The sequence below is a fragment of the Cervus canadensis genome, chromosome 1 (genome assembly GCF_019320065.1).
Source record: "Cervus canadensis isolate Bull #8, Minnesota chromosome 1, ASM1932006v1, whole genome shotgun sequence".
In the NCBI taxonomy this organism is placed as follows: Eukaryota; Metazoa; Chordata; class Mammalia; order Artiodactyla; family Cervidae; genus Cervus; species Cervus canadensis.
The window spans coordinates 90,658,788-90,676,521 of NC_057386.1; the positions used below are offsets into that span (position 1 = coordinate 90,658,788).

General features: G+C 38.6%; 2 protein-coding genes across 5 annotated transcripts in view; one reads left to right on the forward strand and one right to left on the reverse strand.

The window, feature by feature from the left end:
• Window positions 1-760: 760 nt before the first annotated feature.
• On the reverse strand, window positions 761-1,827 carry LOC122439587 (formin-2-like). Its single transcript, XM_043464808.1, has 3 exons — window positions 1,686-1,827; window positions 1,283-1,581; window positions 761-1,182 (listed from the first exon to the last, which is right to left on the reverse strand). Exons 1-3 carry the CDS (start codon window positions 1,825-1,827, stop codon window positions 889-891), a joined length of 735 nt encoding a protein of 244 aa, XP_043320743.1. The 3' UTR covers window positions 761-888.
• Window positions 1,015-17,734, forward strand: part of ANKRD50 (ankyrin repeat domain 50) — a 36,994-nt gene continuing 20,274 nt past the window's right edge. The window contains exons 1-2 of one of the 4 annotated variants that reach the window (XM_043486814.1): window positions 1,015-1,158; window positions 2,660-3,609. In XM_043486814.1, coding sequence (XP_043342749.1) covers window positions 3,065-3,609 — 545 coding nt within the window. In that variant the 5' untranslated portion in view covers window positions 1,015-1,158; window positions 2,660-3,064. Of the gene's footprint in view, window positions 1,212-1,543; window positions 1,828-2,659; window positions 3,610-17,734 lie in introns of those variants that run through there. The other 3 variants (XM_043486829.1, XM_043486820.1, XM_043486839.1) reach the window with 3 other exon arrangements.

Consider the following 17,734-nt stretch of genomic DNA (forward strand, 5'->3'; position numbering starts at 1 on the left):
GTACTTTCCCAGCAGAAATTTGGAATCTAATCCAGGTTCACGTGAATGCAAACTGGCTCATCTAGTTCAAAAGTAACTGCTTGTGGTCAGGTCCTCCAGGGCAGTTCATCTTATTCTGCATTCTGACCTCGATCGCGGTCTTTTTCGCCCATAGTGGCCTCTGAGAGTAATCAATCTGTCCAGAAGGGAAGCTGCCTGAGATCCAATAGTGATAGCCTTCAACTAGATCTGATGGAGGCCATGTCCTTTTCATGAGGCAAGTGGGAACATCGCCCCATACCCCTACTATTTTTAGTTTTCACAACCTCCTTCCCGGTCCTTACTTGTTTCTTTTAGTCCCAGACCGAGAAAGTTAAACCATCACCGGAATTTAATAGATTGAATGGGGGACCCGGATGACTGAAGAAAAGGACCGGCCTGGAGTGCCCTTTGGGGACAAAAAGGTTAAGGGAGTGGCATGGGGCAACTCTCCAAGCTCAAGTGCCCCTCCTAGCAGCGGCCCCAAAAGCCAGCGAGTCCCTCAGAATGGAAGACAAAGGAAGGCTCAGGGCCGAGTGGTGACGGGGTGGGTGGGGGCAGCGACTCGCGTGAGCTCGGGGACGTGAGAACGCAGCCCCCGCCCCCTTCTCCGCCCCCATCCTCGAGAAAGGCGGAGCCGCCAGGCAGCCCTCCGAGAGGTCTCCCCGCGGTGCAAAGCAGCTGGTCCCAAGCGGCTGCACACGCCCAGGCACGGGCGGCGACGGGACGGTACAGTGGGGGAGGGGCGAGGCAGGGGGCGGAGCCGGCGGCCGAAGAAAGGCCGGGCGGCCGGGAGGGGCGGGGCCTGGGCAGAGAGGGCGGGGCCGCGGGGCGGGGCGGAGCCGGCCGGTCCCGGGCTGCCTGAGACAGTCACAGCCCTGACGGCGGCGGCGGCGGCAGCGACGGCGGTTGGCCAGTGGGGGTTGGGAGGAGCACGGCGGAGCTGCTGGGGCAGCTGGAACTGGCAGTTGCCGGGGGCCAAGAGGAGGATCTGGAGCCGGGAGCGTTCTCCGGGCCGGGCGGAGGAGGCGGCTGCAGTGAGAGTTCAGGGAACGCTGGCGGCGGTGGCTTCTCAGCAAAGCAAGTGTCTGAGACTGAGACTCCGCAGCGGCGGCGGCGGCGGCGGCCGCCGGGACCGAGGTAACCGAGGGGCGGCGGCGGCAGCTGCGGTGGAAACGAGGCCCCACCCTCAGGTCGGAATCTCGGGGGCTGTGGCTGGGCTCGGACCTCACCCACCCACCCTTTTCAGCCCCGGGCTCCAGACCTGACTTCTCGCGTCGTTCCGCCGCGGGCCGGGCAGGGGCGGGAGCAGCGCCCGGGGTTGGGGGCGCGGAGCTGGACACCGACCCGAGGCGACCCCACATCTAGGATTGGCGAGGACGTCGGGCACCCCTTCCCCCTTCAGAGGACACACCCCGATCTCGGGGCGGGGCGGGTGTCTAGGCGTTCCCAGCCTTCTGAAGGAAGACCTCAGTGTGCAGGCTGCACCTCGGTCCGTGGCCTCTCCGAGGTGGCCCTCCTGTGGCTCCTTGGGGCCACTGAACCCGAAGGAGGTTCCTGTCGCTGGGAATCCCGGAGTTTCTTTTGTCTATCAGCTGAAACTAGAGGCCGGAACTGTAGGCAAACACCAACCAGCCCAAGCCATCTATTCCTTATCCCTTTCCTGCCTGGAAGGAATTCTCCCCGGCAGCCTTTTCTCTGGCCACAGAAGTAGATTTCATGCCTCACCCCCTCTCCGAAACCTTCCTCTTTGGTGCAGAGGAACGAAGGATTCGCGTAGTACCTTGTGTTTGGATTTTTATTATTCATGTAAGCTCACCCCTTTCCCCTTTTTTCTTTTTAACCCGTTCCCATCCAGCCGCAACCCTGATACTCATCCGCTAGATTTTGCAAACTATCAACAAAGGAGTGTGGCCAGTCAACAGAGCCCTTTTAGTGGCTGGTCTGTGTAAGTTGATAGAGCTTCCTTAATTGGCGCTCTTTGGCCAAGCTTGTCGGAAAGACCTTTTTGGCTTGAGTTAAGGATGATACTGCATGTGCCTAAAGTCTTTATTTCTCCTTTCTACAGTGAGGTTGTAAAAATCCAGGGTAACTTGATTCAAATGTAGCTGTTTGGGAAGCCTAACTATAGAGGAAGAGAAGTACAGAAAGGAAAATGTAATTATGATTTTGGTGTAGTTATCCAACTTTTTGAAAGTGCCAAAGGTGAAGTGTATGAGTTTTTGAGATTACTGTAACTGGATAATTGTATTCTTTGACAAATAAGCTTTTTAGCATGTGATATTTTGCACGAAGATATTTTTGTTTTATTTAGTTGCTAGTGGGAATTATTGATTACCTGGACATCTTAAACGCAGAAACTTGTGAACAGGTTCATTAAGAATCTATCTTGAAAAATGCATTTTATGAATGCTTTGAATTAAGAAGGTGTTAACAGTGGTTTGCCATTTTTGCCACATAAGAGACAGTAATCTGAAACAGTTCACTCTCTGGCAGTTGTCCAGATGCCTAAAACCTGCAGGGTCTAGTACTTTGACTATCCTTCAGCAAGAAGTATAGAACTAAGAATCTACTGTGTAAATGTAATCCCTTTGATAGCATTTAACTGTAATGGACACGTTTTTCTGCATCTAATTTTCAGATACAGAGTTAACGCTGGAAATCTGGAGAAGCATTTTATACAAATTGAAAGATTGGGCTTTCTCTTCAGTTTTCCAGATGTATTGTCTCATCTGCATACTTGAAATATCCACAATCACATAAACTCCAGATGTAACCATGGAGTTACGCGACCCATCAAGATATAGGAAAAGTGTGGCCAAGGTTCGGAACCAGGCAGTTTTCCACCAGTTCAACAATTAATATAAACATATATTCTCTGCTGATTATCAGGAATAAAGAGCCAAATAAAGTCATGCACATTCTGTTGGCAGATGGACTCTGTGGCTGTTCAATTTTACTGTAACTGGTTACTCTGCCATTCAAAGTCAACTTAATATGCAAGTTCCGTCCAAATGGATGTAAAGATCTGTGTTGATGTACCCAGATGCTAGCAAATGTTGACGATAAGAAACCTATTATGACTAATCCTTGGGAAGAGAAAGTCTGCAAAATGGCTCAAACGAGTTTACTGCAGGGGAAGCAGTTTTACTGTAGGGAGTGGGTTTTCCACAAGCTTCAGCATTGCCTCCAGGAGAAGACTAACTGCTGCAACAGTGCTGTCAACACACCACCCCTTGTAATGAATTCTGGGAATAATGCTAGTGTTGTCTCTGGGAAAGGAGCTGCCTGGGGTGTGTTACTGGTAGGAGGGCCTGGTAGTGGCAAGACAGCCTTATGCACTGAACTCTTGTGGCCAAGTTCACCTACAAGCTTGCAGAGAGGTTTACATCGCCAGGCTTTGGCCTTTCATTTCTGCAAAGCGCAGGACTCTGATACTTTGTGTGTTGGAGGGTTTATTAGAGGTCTGGTTGCTCAGATCTGCCGTAGTGGACTACTCCAAGGATATGAGGACAAACTAAGGGATCCAGCAGTTCAAAGCCTCCTACAACCCGGGGAATGTGAGAGAAACCCAGCGGAAGCATTTAAAAGGTAACAAATAAGTCATGGTCATGGTGTTCTGTTTCTTTGCAAAAATTAAATGTGGTTTTTTTTTTTTTTTCTGTTTTGTATTTCTTAACTTTGCGAGTACTTTTACTCTGTGTATTTGGGGATAATCTGTGGTTGTGAAACACTTGTATACTTTGAATGTTGAAGGAAACAAAATTTAAGCTTTGTATTGTAGGGATATTAATTAAAAGTATATCTTTTACTTGTTTAATAACAGAGTGTGAAGCACTAAAGAAACCTAGAGAGGTGTGGTATTCTTGCAGACTTTTTAACACGTGAGTGCCATCCAGTAAAACTCGGGCAAATCTATTTTCTTCTGCTGTTAGCCATCAAAATCTGTTATATCATTCTGAAATTAATGAGCACATCTGTTAGGCAAATACCTGTATCACAAATTTGAGATGCCAAGCTTGATGGACAGTGTTCAATACGGAATAATCAATAATGCAAACCTGAAGATTAGACTCTACTTTTTAAGAGATGTAAGTGTGCATAAACGAATCTTTTCCTCTTGACTTACTACTTTTTCTGGAGGTACTGTCACTCGAAGAGCTGACTTTTCATTTCCGATAAGTAATTTCATAAATTGTGGATTTATTGAAATCTTAGAAAATGTTTTGAAAAGCTTGGTCTAAGTTGAACTTAGTCTAACTAAAGTATGTAATTATGTAGTTTGATTGAAAGTAGTTAAATAAGTTATGTAAATTTTTAATATTTTAAAATATTTAAAATCAAGTCTGATAGCTGTGTATTTTTGATATATTCTGATCATGAGCAAATCTTTCTCTATAGTAGCAGAGATTTTCTTTAAAAAGATCCTTCTACTCAGATCATTTTTCTATATTTTTCTCTCCCGGGTGAATTTTAGTTACTAATTGAAGGTGAATAAGAAGCAGATACAGCTGTGTGTAAAAACCACATCAGTATTGATTTTCTGATTGACAGAAGGATCTAATCATTTAGTATTCCCAGTCTGTACTTAGGGAGGGAAAGTCTAGTATTTCTACTTGTACCATTCTGGTACTCTTATAGTTTTCTACTGGGTCTTTCAAAAACTTGGGTCACTTTCTTTTTCACTTAAGTGATGAATCAGTGGGCTTCCAAGTGGCTCAGTGGTAAAGAATCTGCCTGTCAATGCAGGAAACACAGGAGACACAGGTTCGATCCCTGAGCCAGGAAAATACCCTGGAGGAGGAAATGGCAACCTACCCCAGTATTATTGCCTGGAGAGTCCCATGGACAGAGGAGCTTGGCAGGCTGCAGTCCATGTGGTTGCAAAGAGTCAGACATGACTGAGACAGCATGCACAGTGATGATTGAGTCATTAAATAAACTAGGTAACCCCTTGGTATTGGAAAAGCTGTTTTTGATAATTCGTAGAGCTACATGGTTCTTTGAGACTGTGAAGCGGTAATATAACCATCGTCAAATGCAGACATACTTAACAGTTAGAGAGATAGTTTTACATAGTCTATGACATTAGATGATCTAGGCCTTTGCTTTTGGACAAATAGTTAGATTTTATTGTGGCTTTTACTGGTGTTTGATTGACTTGTTAAATAAATCTTTGGAGAATTTTAATAGGCATATATTTGATTTCGGCAGGGATAGATGTAATTCAACAAGTAGACAATGGAACAAAAGGTCATTATTTTCAAAGAGTTAAACAATATTTTGAGGGAGACAGAGATGGATGTAGTTCATCATAACATGATGGGAGGTAAAATACAAACAAAGAAAAGTAATTATTTTTTTCATTTTTGACAAAAACAATCTCCCAAACCAGATTGTGTATTGTTACTTTCTTAACATCTAACACTTGATAATCAATACTGATGACTTCATATATTTATGTGTGCAATAATTTAATGGTAATAGTAATTTGATATAGTTCTTCACAGATCCATAAAATTGGGGAAATTTCAGAGTGATTCAGTAACTGATGCTTTTTATCTACTTTTCTTCAGTTTTACTTCCTAATTTTTTATCCTTGTTTTTTTACCCTTAATGATACTGGGTACAATATGCACTGCTGCAAACTAACTTCTTACATGGAGTCACATAGCTTAAGTAGTAACTTGTTACCAATTTTTTGAAATCACATTTTTTTCATGATTAAAAAAGACTGAAAATAACTTCATGCTTAGTTAAATATTGCTACTTTCTTTTTTTTCTGACATAGTAGAATATACTCTGTTGATTCTGAGATTTAGTTGTCAAGAAATTTCTGATATCCATTCATTCATTCTTAGAGCAAATGTTTATTGAGAACTTTTTATGTTTTAAGCACAGTTCAGCTATAGATATTTATTGAGAACTGTATGTGTTAGGTAGAATTCAGCTATAGATAAATTAGTGAATAGAACAGACAAAATACACTGTCTTCATGGAGTTTTAAGTTCTTAATGCTAACATTTATCTTATTTCTATAAAAAAATAATACTTTGGGTAAATACTTGCTATTGTGTAGATGCAGCACACACACATTTTGACACTGATGGAACTGGATCATCCATTAAAAGGAATGATGAAGACACATTAATTTCTTATTTTTGTTCCTTTCCATTTTTCTTTCTTCACTGGTTAAAATGCAAAGCTGTTGTTACTACACTTAGAATATATATATTTCTTCTATTTCTATTGATGGAACTAAGATGACAACCATTACATTTTTACTTGTTTAGAGAACCAAAAGCTGATATATTTCATTCTGCCTCCTGTTTCAGGCTTATATGGGAAATCTTTGCATTTTGTATTGAATTGACTTTTCTAGAGTTAGCAGTAGAGATAGTTTCCTAGTAGCCCTATAACTGTAAAACAAATTCCAGTTGTTTTTGACCAAAGGATCAAGTTAAGGAATGAGGGAGGGGTTAGTGGTTTTAGATCCTGTGATTGGTTCAGAAGCACAATAAAAGATAGTTATTTTTTCAACCACCCCCCATCCCCAAGGCTAGGGTCTTTTTGGAGAGATAGATGATGTGGAGTGGAAGTACAAAGCTTTGTTCCTAGTAGATATTATTATTTCTAGTTAACAATCTGCAAGGCCAGATGTCAACTTTCTGTGTGATGTCAATTTTCCAAGTTGGGTAAAAAGATTTTGTTCTTTGTAATGTTGATAGTAGTAGTAGTGTTAGTCGCTCAGTCGTGTCCAACTCTTTGCGACCCCATGGACCGTAGCCCACCAGGCTCCTCTGTCCCTGTGATTCTTCAGGCAAGAATACTGGAGTGGGTTGCCATTCCCTTCTCCAGGGGATCTTCCCAACCCCGGGGGTCAAATCTGGGTCTCCTGCGTCGTAGGCAAATTCTTTACCATCTGAGCTACAGGTAATGTTGATAGGAATTATTAAACATCTTCAGTGGTAACCTCAAATCAAGTATAAATGGAATAAAGTTGTGACGAAGAATTAAGGATGAACAACTCTAAACTTTGAGAGTGTAGCACAAAAATTTTATGAAAAGTGGTGAAGTGTAACAATGGCTTGTTAGAAAAAGATTGGGAGCTAGAAGACTGGACTCTGACATTTGTTCCTTATGTTGAGTAGGAATCCTTGAATAGTGGGATTTTCTTTCTAATCTTTCTATCTCCTCCTTAAACATTTTGTACTTCTTTCCTCATAGCTCTTCAGATTCTTAACTTCTTTTGTAATTACTTATGCATACATGTTTTGTTATCTCCTCTATTAGGCATATGTTTCTTCATAACATTATTCATGACTGATTAATATTTTATGTTTCTGACAGCACTTTGAGCAGCATTTTGCATATCGTAAGTGTTGTATGAGTATCATTTGAGTGAATGAATCCTGCTACTTACCTATCTAGAATATGTTTGAACCTGATTGAAGGACAGCTGAAGCTCTTGTGTAAGAAAGGAAATTGAAATGTTACATCATTTAAGTGAGTGTTAAATGCAGACCAGGCTGATATAGTGATTATTAATTTATTAACCTGATGTCTGCTCTCTAGCATGTATGACTGGCATTGGTTCAGATAGAGATGTCTATCTTCTGTCTCAACTGACTCCAAGTATTTTTGGCAGATTCAACAAAGGGGCAAACGACAGAATGGGACTGGGGTGTGTTCTTCTTTCTTACCCTCAGTTGTGGGGTATTTTCAGGGCAAAATAGTTCCTTTCCATTATCTGTTTTGTATATCTAAGACTACTTAAGATAAGTGCTCTTAACTACTAAATCTGATATCTACATATTTACAGAAAGATGTTTAAGCCTAAGAGCTTCTGAATCCACTTTTAATCTATCTTTAGCATTAGATGATGTATGTTAGTAACTTTTTTTATTATTAGTGCTTTCTTCTGTTCAGAATCCTCTGTCTGACTATATTCTTTGATGGTGCTTTCTCTAGGTTCTCTCTGGCTGTCCAACAAAGCCCCTTTAGGTGGTCTCCATTTGTTTGTACACTCCTTCAATAATTTACTTACATGGTTACCAATGCTTGTGTCTAACATGATAGCAATCCAGTCTACATCAACAACCTTTCTCTTCATTCTGATCAACATATATCTTTTCACTGGAGTGTCCCTCACCGACTTGCCTCTGTTCAACCCATTATCTCTTTTAGCGTTTCTATCCATTGACACTGATTTATTTCTTAAACAAAAAGTCAGCACCTGCTGTGTGCCAGATGTGTGCTAATATGCAGATAACAGAACTGAAGTGGTGAACCAAACAGGACACTGAGAAGTGGGGAGAAATACATTGCACAAATAATCACAAAAATTAAAAAATGCAGCTTTGCTAAGTGCTAAGAAGGAGGGACACAGGCCAGTAAGAAAACATACAATATAAGGCTTGATTGTTATCTAAGTTGCTCCGTAATTCCTCTTATTTTCTAAACCCTTTCTACTTAAAAGTATGATTTTGAGATCAACAATATTGGCATAACCTGGGAGGTTATTATTAAAGCAGAATCTTAAATTACTGAAGTGAATCTGCCTTTAAAAAAGATTTCTAAGTGAATTCTGTGCGCATTGAAGTTTGAGAAGCACTGCTCAGGATAGATACTAGAGTTTTCTTTTGACTTTTTTCTGTTATCTTTTTCTATTCCATGGTATCTCATCTTTTTCTTGGAATGGTTCATGAATTCTTTTATCCTAGTCTAGAATTTTTGTTCATTACCTCCTAGGTGCTCTACTTATTAGCATCTCTATATTGTGATTCTTTTTGGTAATGGCCAATTAGCCAAAGTAAAACAGTGCTTTCTTTAGGTCATTCCTCTGAGCCTGTGATAATGTAAACAACAAATTTAAATTTGTCTACTTGACTTTAAAAGTTCTTTACAATTTGGTTCTGTTCCATCTAAAGTATGTATTATGTTTCCAGACTTCACCAGAACACATTAAGCACATTCTTTCAGGAAATATTTTTAAGCTTATGAGACAATGTTAAAGTTGATAAGAGATATGAATAAGAATATTCTCATTTTTCTTACTGTTTAGTAAGAACTTAATATACTTAGTAAGAATATGGACCTTTTGTTTGTTACATGTTGCAGATTTTTTTCAGTTTTAACTTTGTTTTTAGCAATTTTGCTTAAATGGTTTCTATACAATGAAATGATTTGATTTTATAAAGTAAAATAAGTAAACATGCTTCTTGCCTTAAAAAAATCTTTGAAGTGTATTCTGATCAGTTGCCTGTCTTTATTCTCTAGTTGTTTTAGTTCTTTGTGTTAGTGTGTTAGTCTCTCAGTGTGTCTGATTCTTTGCAACCCCATGGACTGTGGCCCACCAGGCTCCTCTGTAAATGGCATTTCCCAGGCGAGGATGCTAGAATAGGTTGCCATTTCCTTCTCCAGGGGATCTTCCCCACTCAGGGATCAAACCCTGGTCTCCTGCATTGCAGGCAGATTCTTTAGTGTCTGAGCCACCAGGAAAGTCCTGTCTTTGACTATACTATATATAATTGTTTTAAATTTCAAACCAACTTCTCTTTCATGTTATCTTAATTTCAGAAATATCCCTATTATCATTTTCTTTTCTACAACCCATGTAATATAACTAAATGCAGTGCTCAGATGCTTAGTCGTGTCCAACTCTGCAACCCCATGGACTGTAGCCCACCATGCTCCTCGGGCACTGGATTCTCCAGGCAAGAATGCAGGAGTGGGTTGCCATTTCCAGGATCTCCTGACCCAAGGGTGGAACCCACTTCTCTTACGTCTCCTGCATTGGCAGGCGGATTCTTTACCACAGGTGGCACCCAGGAAGCCCAGTGTAGCTAAATAATCTTTGATAATAATGTAGAATTTGAAAATGTTCATGTAATTACTTAATGAAAATAAGAGTTAATTAAGAGAATTATATCTTATTTGTAGTTATTTTGAAAAACGATTTGGAATGTTTCAAGAACTTGTAATCTTTTTACAGTTGTGACTCCAGAAGTGAATATGTAGATATTGCTGTGCATTGAATTATTTGCTTTTGTTCTTCTCTCTATGTATCCTTGGTCTTTTCCATGTGATATTGCAGTGCTTCTACTAGAGAAGTGTCCTCTGCCTTTTGATTTTGGCTCAGCCATGTGATATGGGGGATGCTAGTAGACATGATCCAGACAGAGACTTAGCACGCGCACAAGTGACTGGGCTTCTCCTCTTTGAGGCTCATCACCTTGAGAAGGATATGTTCTGGCCAGCTAGTTGGTCCCAAGAGCATGAGGGGGATGTGGTACAGTCCTGACCCAACTCAAAGCTTGACTCTAAGTCTGGAATACAACAAATGCACAGACACAGGACAAAGTATAAATGATTGTTATTTTAAGCTCCTGAGTTTTGAGGTGGTTGTGGTATACCACTCTTGTGGAAAAAACTAACAATCCAAAAATGAAGGAAATGATATTTCAAATAGGAAATCATTAATTTTCATAAAAAATCTGAGAGTCTTCATTGATCCCCTGTTTCACTCCTCCCCTTCCCTGATTCTGTCAGCTACTTTTGTTCTGTTTCCAAGATAAATACCTCAATTTTTCTTCATCTCCATTGCTGCTACTCCCATATCCCTTGCAGTGATGCCCTAACTGGTCTTCTTGTTGCTGCTGTTATCCCTTTTATCTTCACAGATTAGTTAAGGGTATCAGATCTTGTTATTTCTCTGCTTAAAACCTGCAGATCACTTCTCATTACCTTCATAATAAATTCTAAGCTTTACATGGTCTGGCCCTTGCATAGCCATGGACTTTGACCTGTGCTATTCTCAGCCTTGTTCTTTATTCCTCATCGCCATTGTCCTTATTATTGTTCTATAATAGGTCACGTTCTGGCCAACAGATATCTGTACAGCTCCCTGCTCTGATATCACTTAGGTGTACCAGCTTTAATGTTTCTTCCTTGGAGAGCTGCCTTTGTCCATTGAGTCTCCCTAGGCAATCATTTTCTTAAATCGCATCATCCCACTTTGCTTTCTTTTTGTCTTAATTTTCAGTGTCTATCATGATTGGGAATTATTTTGTGCATACTTTGACTTTCTAGCTAGCCTCTGGAATAGGCAAAGTACTTGTCTGTCTTGTGCCTTTATATCTCTAGGGCTTGGAATATAGCAGAGACTCATTACTTCTTGCATTAATAATTTTGTCACGTTGATAATTTGCTCTAAACATATTCAGCTTGGAAATACTCTGTTTTCCTGTGGAATAATCTATACACATAGATAAAATAGTTATAGATGAAAAGTATTTAAAATCAGCATTTTGATGACTTTATTAGTGTCTTTTACAATTCATGTTGAAATTAATTTTTATCAAATGGAAACTTATTAACAACATCAGATTTATGTTATGTGATGTGAGTCATATGTCCCTCTTGCCTCTCTTCTACAAATCCATAGTTTCATCTTGAAACTTTTATCGTTCTTTCAGACATTATCATTTAAAATTCATATTCACTTAGAAAGGAGAAAAAACTTTTGCAGTTTAAATCTCAGTTAATATGTTTGTTAAGTTGCTACTTTAGGGAGAGAAGCAACTTGCAAAATGGTGGACTTTACAGGAATTGAAAGGTAAACAATAATGGTACTAAAGGGGAAGAAATTGTAGAAAATAAATTATAGAGGAAATGATAGATTTCTCCCATCCCCAAAGCTTCAGTTATACAGGAAAATTAATAAACTAGAAAGACAAACATGCATGTACCTACTCATTTTGCCACATTTACTCTAAATCTGAGTTTTCTGTTTCTTTTAAAAAAAAAAAAAATCCACATTGGAAGCCACCGAGGTATCCCATTCTAATTCTGATCTAGGTGACTCCCTAGGTGTCCCATCTGTGAATTTACTTGTTATGCATATGTAGTTTGACTAGTTTATATACATGGGGAGATACATATGTATTTATACATACTTGTTACATGCTTTAGTTCTGTACATTTTTAATTCCATATCAGCAGTTCTCAAACTTTTTTATTCTAGGTCCCCTTTATACTCTTAAAAATTATTGACTACCACAAAGAATTTGTTTATGTGGATTATGTCTGGGTATCAATATTTGTTTATTTGAAATTTAAACTAATATTTAATATATATTAACATATTTAATAGTAATAAATCTTATACATTAACATAATATTTTAATGAAAGAATACCTGAATTGCCCAAGACAAAAGGAAAAAAAAACACATAGCAGCATTGTTTTACATTGTTTTGCAAATCTTTTTACTATTAGTCTTAATAAAAGACAGCTGGGCTATCATGCTTATGTTTCTGCATGCAGGCTCTGGAAAAATCCATTTATCCTTGAGAAAGAACAAGAGTGAAAAAGGCAAATAACATCTTAGTTTTATTATGACCCTGATTGGGGACTTCTAGGGATCCCATAGTACACTTTGAAAAACATTGTTCTGTATAAATAGTATTGTGTTGCTAGTACTATCCTGCAATATTCTTTGTAATATTGTTTTTTGTTTGTTTAGCCATGTTGTTACATGTGGATCTACATGGTTTACTTACTATACAGTATGCATGCATGCGTGCCAAATCACTTCAGTCTTGTCTGATTCTGTGACTCTATGGACTGTAGCCCAACAGGCTCCTCTGTCCATGAGATTCTCCAGGCAAGAATATTGGAGTGGGTTGCTGTGCCCTCCTCAAGGGGATCTTTCCCGACCAGGGATCGAACCTGTGTCTTTTAGGTCTCCTGAGTTGGCAGGCAGATTCTTTACCACTAGCACCACCTGGCAAACCCACTATCCAGTATATAATTTCATTTTTTATACTATAATTCATTTATCATCATGTTGATACTCATTTAAGATGTATTCAACTTTTTAACTTTACCAAACAGTTAAGAACATTCTTGGGTATCTAGTGTGCATATATTAAGAATAAAGAAATGAAGGGTGATTCCAAGTTGAAGTAAATACTCAAGTATTAACTGAAATTTTGGATCTTAAGGTGTGTATATCCATCTTCAATTCAGAGACAGTACCAACTACTCTTTAAAATTTCCTCAGTTTATACTCTTCTAAGAGTGTGTAATTTGAGTTTCCATTATTCTACTAGATCTCCAACACTTGCCATATTGTCAGAGTTCTTTATGTTTTAGAAGGTGAATGTGAAATGGTATCTTATTATTTTAAATATCCTTGATCCTGTGCCTTGTCATTCTGCTTGTGCAATTTTTGTTTTGAAATGTACAAAATGAATATAATATCAGTTTTTTTATGATTTCCTTTATAGTTTGGCCTTTTGGGTCTTAAAATTTAAAAACTTGTTTTCTACTTGATTGTTCTAGTAGTACTTGTTGAATGGCTCATCTTTCACTATTGATTTTAATACTACTGCAGTCAGATACACATATACATAAACACACATGCATGTATTTCTGAATTCTCTATTCAACTTTGGTTTATTCATTCTTTTGTTGTTTTATCAAATATGTATTAGATAGCAGGAATGTACCAGGTGCATTCTTAATACTGGGTTATATTAGTTAAAATGTGGCAAGTATCATTTGTATTTATTGAGTTTATATTTTGAGGGTTGGTTGGGGTGGGTAGTTGGTAGAAAAGTGAAAAGTTAAGAAGACCGTGTATAATATATAGCATATCACTAGATAATAGTTGGTATGTGGAAAATCAAAACAGAGTAAGGATGATAGGAGTGATGTGCTGAGTAGGTTGGGGCCAAAGAGTTGCTGTTTATATAGGGAAAGTTAGAGCATTCTGTAGGAAGTATCCAGACTGAGGAAATTCCAAGTGGTGGGAACTGGCTTAGAATTATCCAAGAAAAACAAAGGGAAACTAAGAGACAAGTAGAGATGTAGTTAGGAGCCACAGAATACATGGACTTGGAGGCCATTATAAGAATATTCACTTTTACTTTGAGGAGATGAGAAGACATTAAGTCTTTGAAACAGAGTAGTAAAGCATCATATGACGTACGGTTTTAAAGGGTCACACTAGCTACCGTGTTAAGAACTGGGGTGGTTAACATGCCAGCAAGGAAACCAGTATGTGGCTAGTGCAGCAGTCAAGGGTGAGAGGCAATACTTGGACTTCGGTGAAGTGGTGGAGGTAGTGAGAGGTGTTTAAATTATTTTTTATCTAAGAAGCAAGGTCAGTAGTTGGGAGTGATCTTTGAGAAGAGGAAAGTGTAAAATACTCCTCTAGGCAAGTGGGGCAGGGATGGTTTAGTGCTTCTCCAAGAGTGGTGTAGGCCCCTGCAAGGTCAATTTTTAAAAAAAAAAACAGTACTAACACATAACACAGTATTTGTTTTTTCACTCTCATTCTCTTTTGAGGGTATGGTGAGGGCCACATGAGAGATTGAGTGCACAAATATTCTGACTGAGATTTTTATTAGATTGCATTGAATTTTAGATTAATTTGTGGAAATTGACCTGTTTGCAGTGGTGAATCCCCTAATCCATGAATATGGTACATCTCAACTTATTTAGATTTGTTGTTGTTGTTGTTTTCAGTTTTCCTCAGCAGTGTATTATAGTTTCCACTATATAGGTCCAGTACATCTTGGATTGGATTTTTCAAGTATTTGATTTTTTTTTTGATACTATTGTAAATTATTTGTAAATACTGTTTTATGTGTTTTTTAAAACGTTGGTGTGTAGGGATTCAAATGATTTTTACATATTGACATTGTCACAAAGCAGTCTTGTTCAGTCCACTCCTTAATTGTTATTCTCTAGTCACTTTCACTTTTGAAATATATTTCTGATTGGTACAGAGTTAGAGGTTTAGAAGGTGTGTGTGTTGTGTGTGTGTGTGTGTGTGTGTGCACGCGCGCGCGCATGGGCGCATTTCCTTCAGCATTTTAAAAATGCCTTTGGCATGTCTTATACATCTTCATTTGTGTTGAAAAGTTTCTTGAAGACATGTTTTTGCTCCCTTGATAATGCCTTCTTTCTCTCTTTTTTTTTGGTTTCCTTTTAAGATTTCCTGTATTTGTGGTTTTTTCTTTGCTTTTTGGTAGTTTGACTTTGTCTTGTGTAAGTGTAGTTTCTTGGTAGTTTTCCTGTTTTTGGATTTACTGTGTTTCCTAAATCTGTGGATTGATTTTTTCATTAGTTTTAGAAAAGTCTCATCTGTTTACTTCGAGCTGATTCTCTTTCTTTGCAGACCACAATTGTGTATAAGTTGTATCTTTCGAATGCATTCCTCATGTGTTTTCCACACTATTCTGTTCTAGCCTTCTTTTCTCATTTTTGGGTATTTTCTTTTGGCCTTTATTTTGAATTTGTTAATCTCATCTTCCATTGTTATCAGGATGGTGTTGAATATACCCAAAGAATTTCTGACATCAAATACATACAGTTTTTTAGTTCTAAAGTGGAATTTTAATTCTTTGTTTTTATAGATTCTGAGTTTTTTTGTTTGAAATTCTTCATCTTTTATCCATTTTTTCCCCAATCTGTTTTCTTTAACATTTTAATTATGGTTAGTTTAGTCTATGCTAACAATAGTATCTAGATTGGAATCTGTATTTATTGTTTCTTTTTCCTCCAAATTACCAATCACATATTTCTGCCCTCTTTCTGTCTGATAATTTTTGATTGTATGTCAGACAGTGTGTCAAATGCTATAGAGTTCCAGACAACATCTTTCATCAGAGGTTTTCTTTTTTCTCATTTGGGCAGAGAGAGTGAGGAGCTGCTGTGAGTAGAGCTTGAGCTGGGCTGGGGCTCCTTTGAAGTCTTACTGAGACTGCTAGTTTATTTCTTTCATTTTGGTGTGGACCTTCTCAGCTTTTGATTGAGAGCTCCAAAAGGATTGTTGATAATTCACTTCTTCTCGAAGAAATATTCATTTAGTTTTTTGACTTCCTGCCCTTTATACTTTCAAATTCTAACAAATGTCTTGAAGAGGGTGGCTTTTGTGTTTAAAGCAAGTTCCCTCCCTTTGGTAGAATTTTCTCTTTAGCATACAGACTGTGGGGGACTTTTAGACACAGTCATCCTAGTTCCCCAACTTTTAAAGTACAACCCAGAATTTAGCAGAGATACCGTGGAGAAAATCAGCCTGTTGTTAGGGACACTTCAGATTTGACTCTGCTCTCTGAAAGAGAAATGTCTGACCTGTAAAAGTTGGGGTGATTTTATTTCTTTGGCAGTGGCCCAAGTCTGATTCTTAATCCATACCTAAAATCACTACATGCCTCAAATCAGCAAATGACCCCTTAGAAGAAATCAGCAGGCAGTTTCTTTTTGTTTTGTTCCTTTTGGATGAATTCCTGTCCTCTGGAGTTCTAATTCATTTTGCTCTCTTGCTTCAACAACCTTCTCATGTCTTTAAAAATGTAAATTTTGTAATGGATAACATTATTTTCTAGCTGTTGCAGTGGGAATTTTGGGCTGCTGCCACCTACTGCATTTTATCTGGCAGTGAAAGTCCCTATGAGGAAAATTTCTCTGGTTCTCTCCTGTTTTACTTGATTTGTGCCTTTGCTTGTTAAGTAACTTCTTTTTAAAATAAATAAAATAATCTTTTATTTGTCTGAACATCACAGATTGGTTTTCTTTAAATTCTTTGGCAGTTTTATAAGTTACTTTCATTTGGACATGAACCCAAATTCTGATTGTTCCATTTGCTGCTTTCTTTCAAAGCGCTAAGAATTTCGTTAATTTTTTCACTCTCCTTTTTGAATCACCATTTCTACCTCTGTTCTTGCTCTAATTGCTGATTGCCCCCACCACTCCCTACCATCAGTACAGTCTAGGATGAAGGTCAATAATTGAGATATGAAGCTCCTACTCCAAGCCCTTACAAGTGATTTTGTAGATTTAGTCACTGACCCATGATCTTTTTAGGTTCAGTTCCTGTCTCCATGGAGGCTAATTTTTTGCCCTCCCTGCTGCTTCTTAAAAGCCGTAGCCCTAGGCGGTAGTCTGTGCTTTTTGTTTCCTTCTTTCATTATTCGTAGGGAGAGCCCCTCTTCCAGCCCCTGGTTTCAAACAGTGAGTCTGAGTCCTATTAGTAGAGGCAGCAGAACTTGTCACAGTTTTTACTTCCACCATCTAATCTCCGGGCTGCCATTGCAGACTTGTTTGACAGGCTGAATGAAGTTTTAGGCTCATTTGGTCTTATAGCATTTTGCTTCTTTTCTGTTTCTGATACTTTGAAATGTTTATTTTATTTTTGACTCTGGTATTTTCCTTTTTTCTTCTTCTTTTAATATTTCATAATTCCCTGCTATATTTTAGCTAATGGAGAAACAGTTCATGAAGTCCCAACAATATCCTGGTCAATGTCTAGAGAGGAATTTCACCCTATATTTTGGCTGAAGTCCTGCCCTGATTTTAATTATCAATTATACTCGTTAGATTTTTTAATAACTATATAATATGTGATCCCTGACTGGTTTGAGGTATCAGTTATACCCTATTCCACATTTTCACATGCTTTAATTTATTGGAGGGTAATTTCATTTCTGAAAGGAGATACGGAAACAAGCTAAGTGTGCATCGCTTTAGATAAATGGATAAGGAAGTTGTGACACACACACACACACACATAATTCAGCCATAGGAAACATTTGTGGCAACATGAATGGATCCTGAGGGCATTATGCCGAATGAAATAACTCAGACATAGAAAGACAAATATTGTATGTTTTCACTTATGTTCAGAATCTAAAAACCAAACTCAT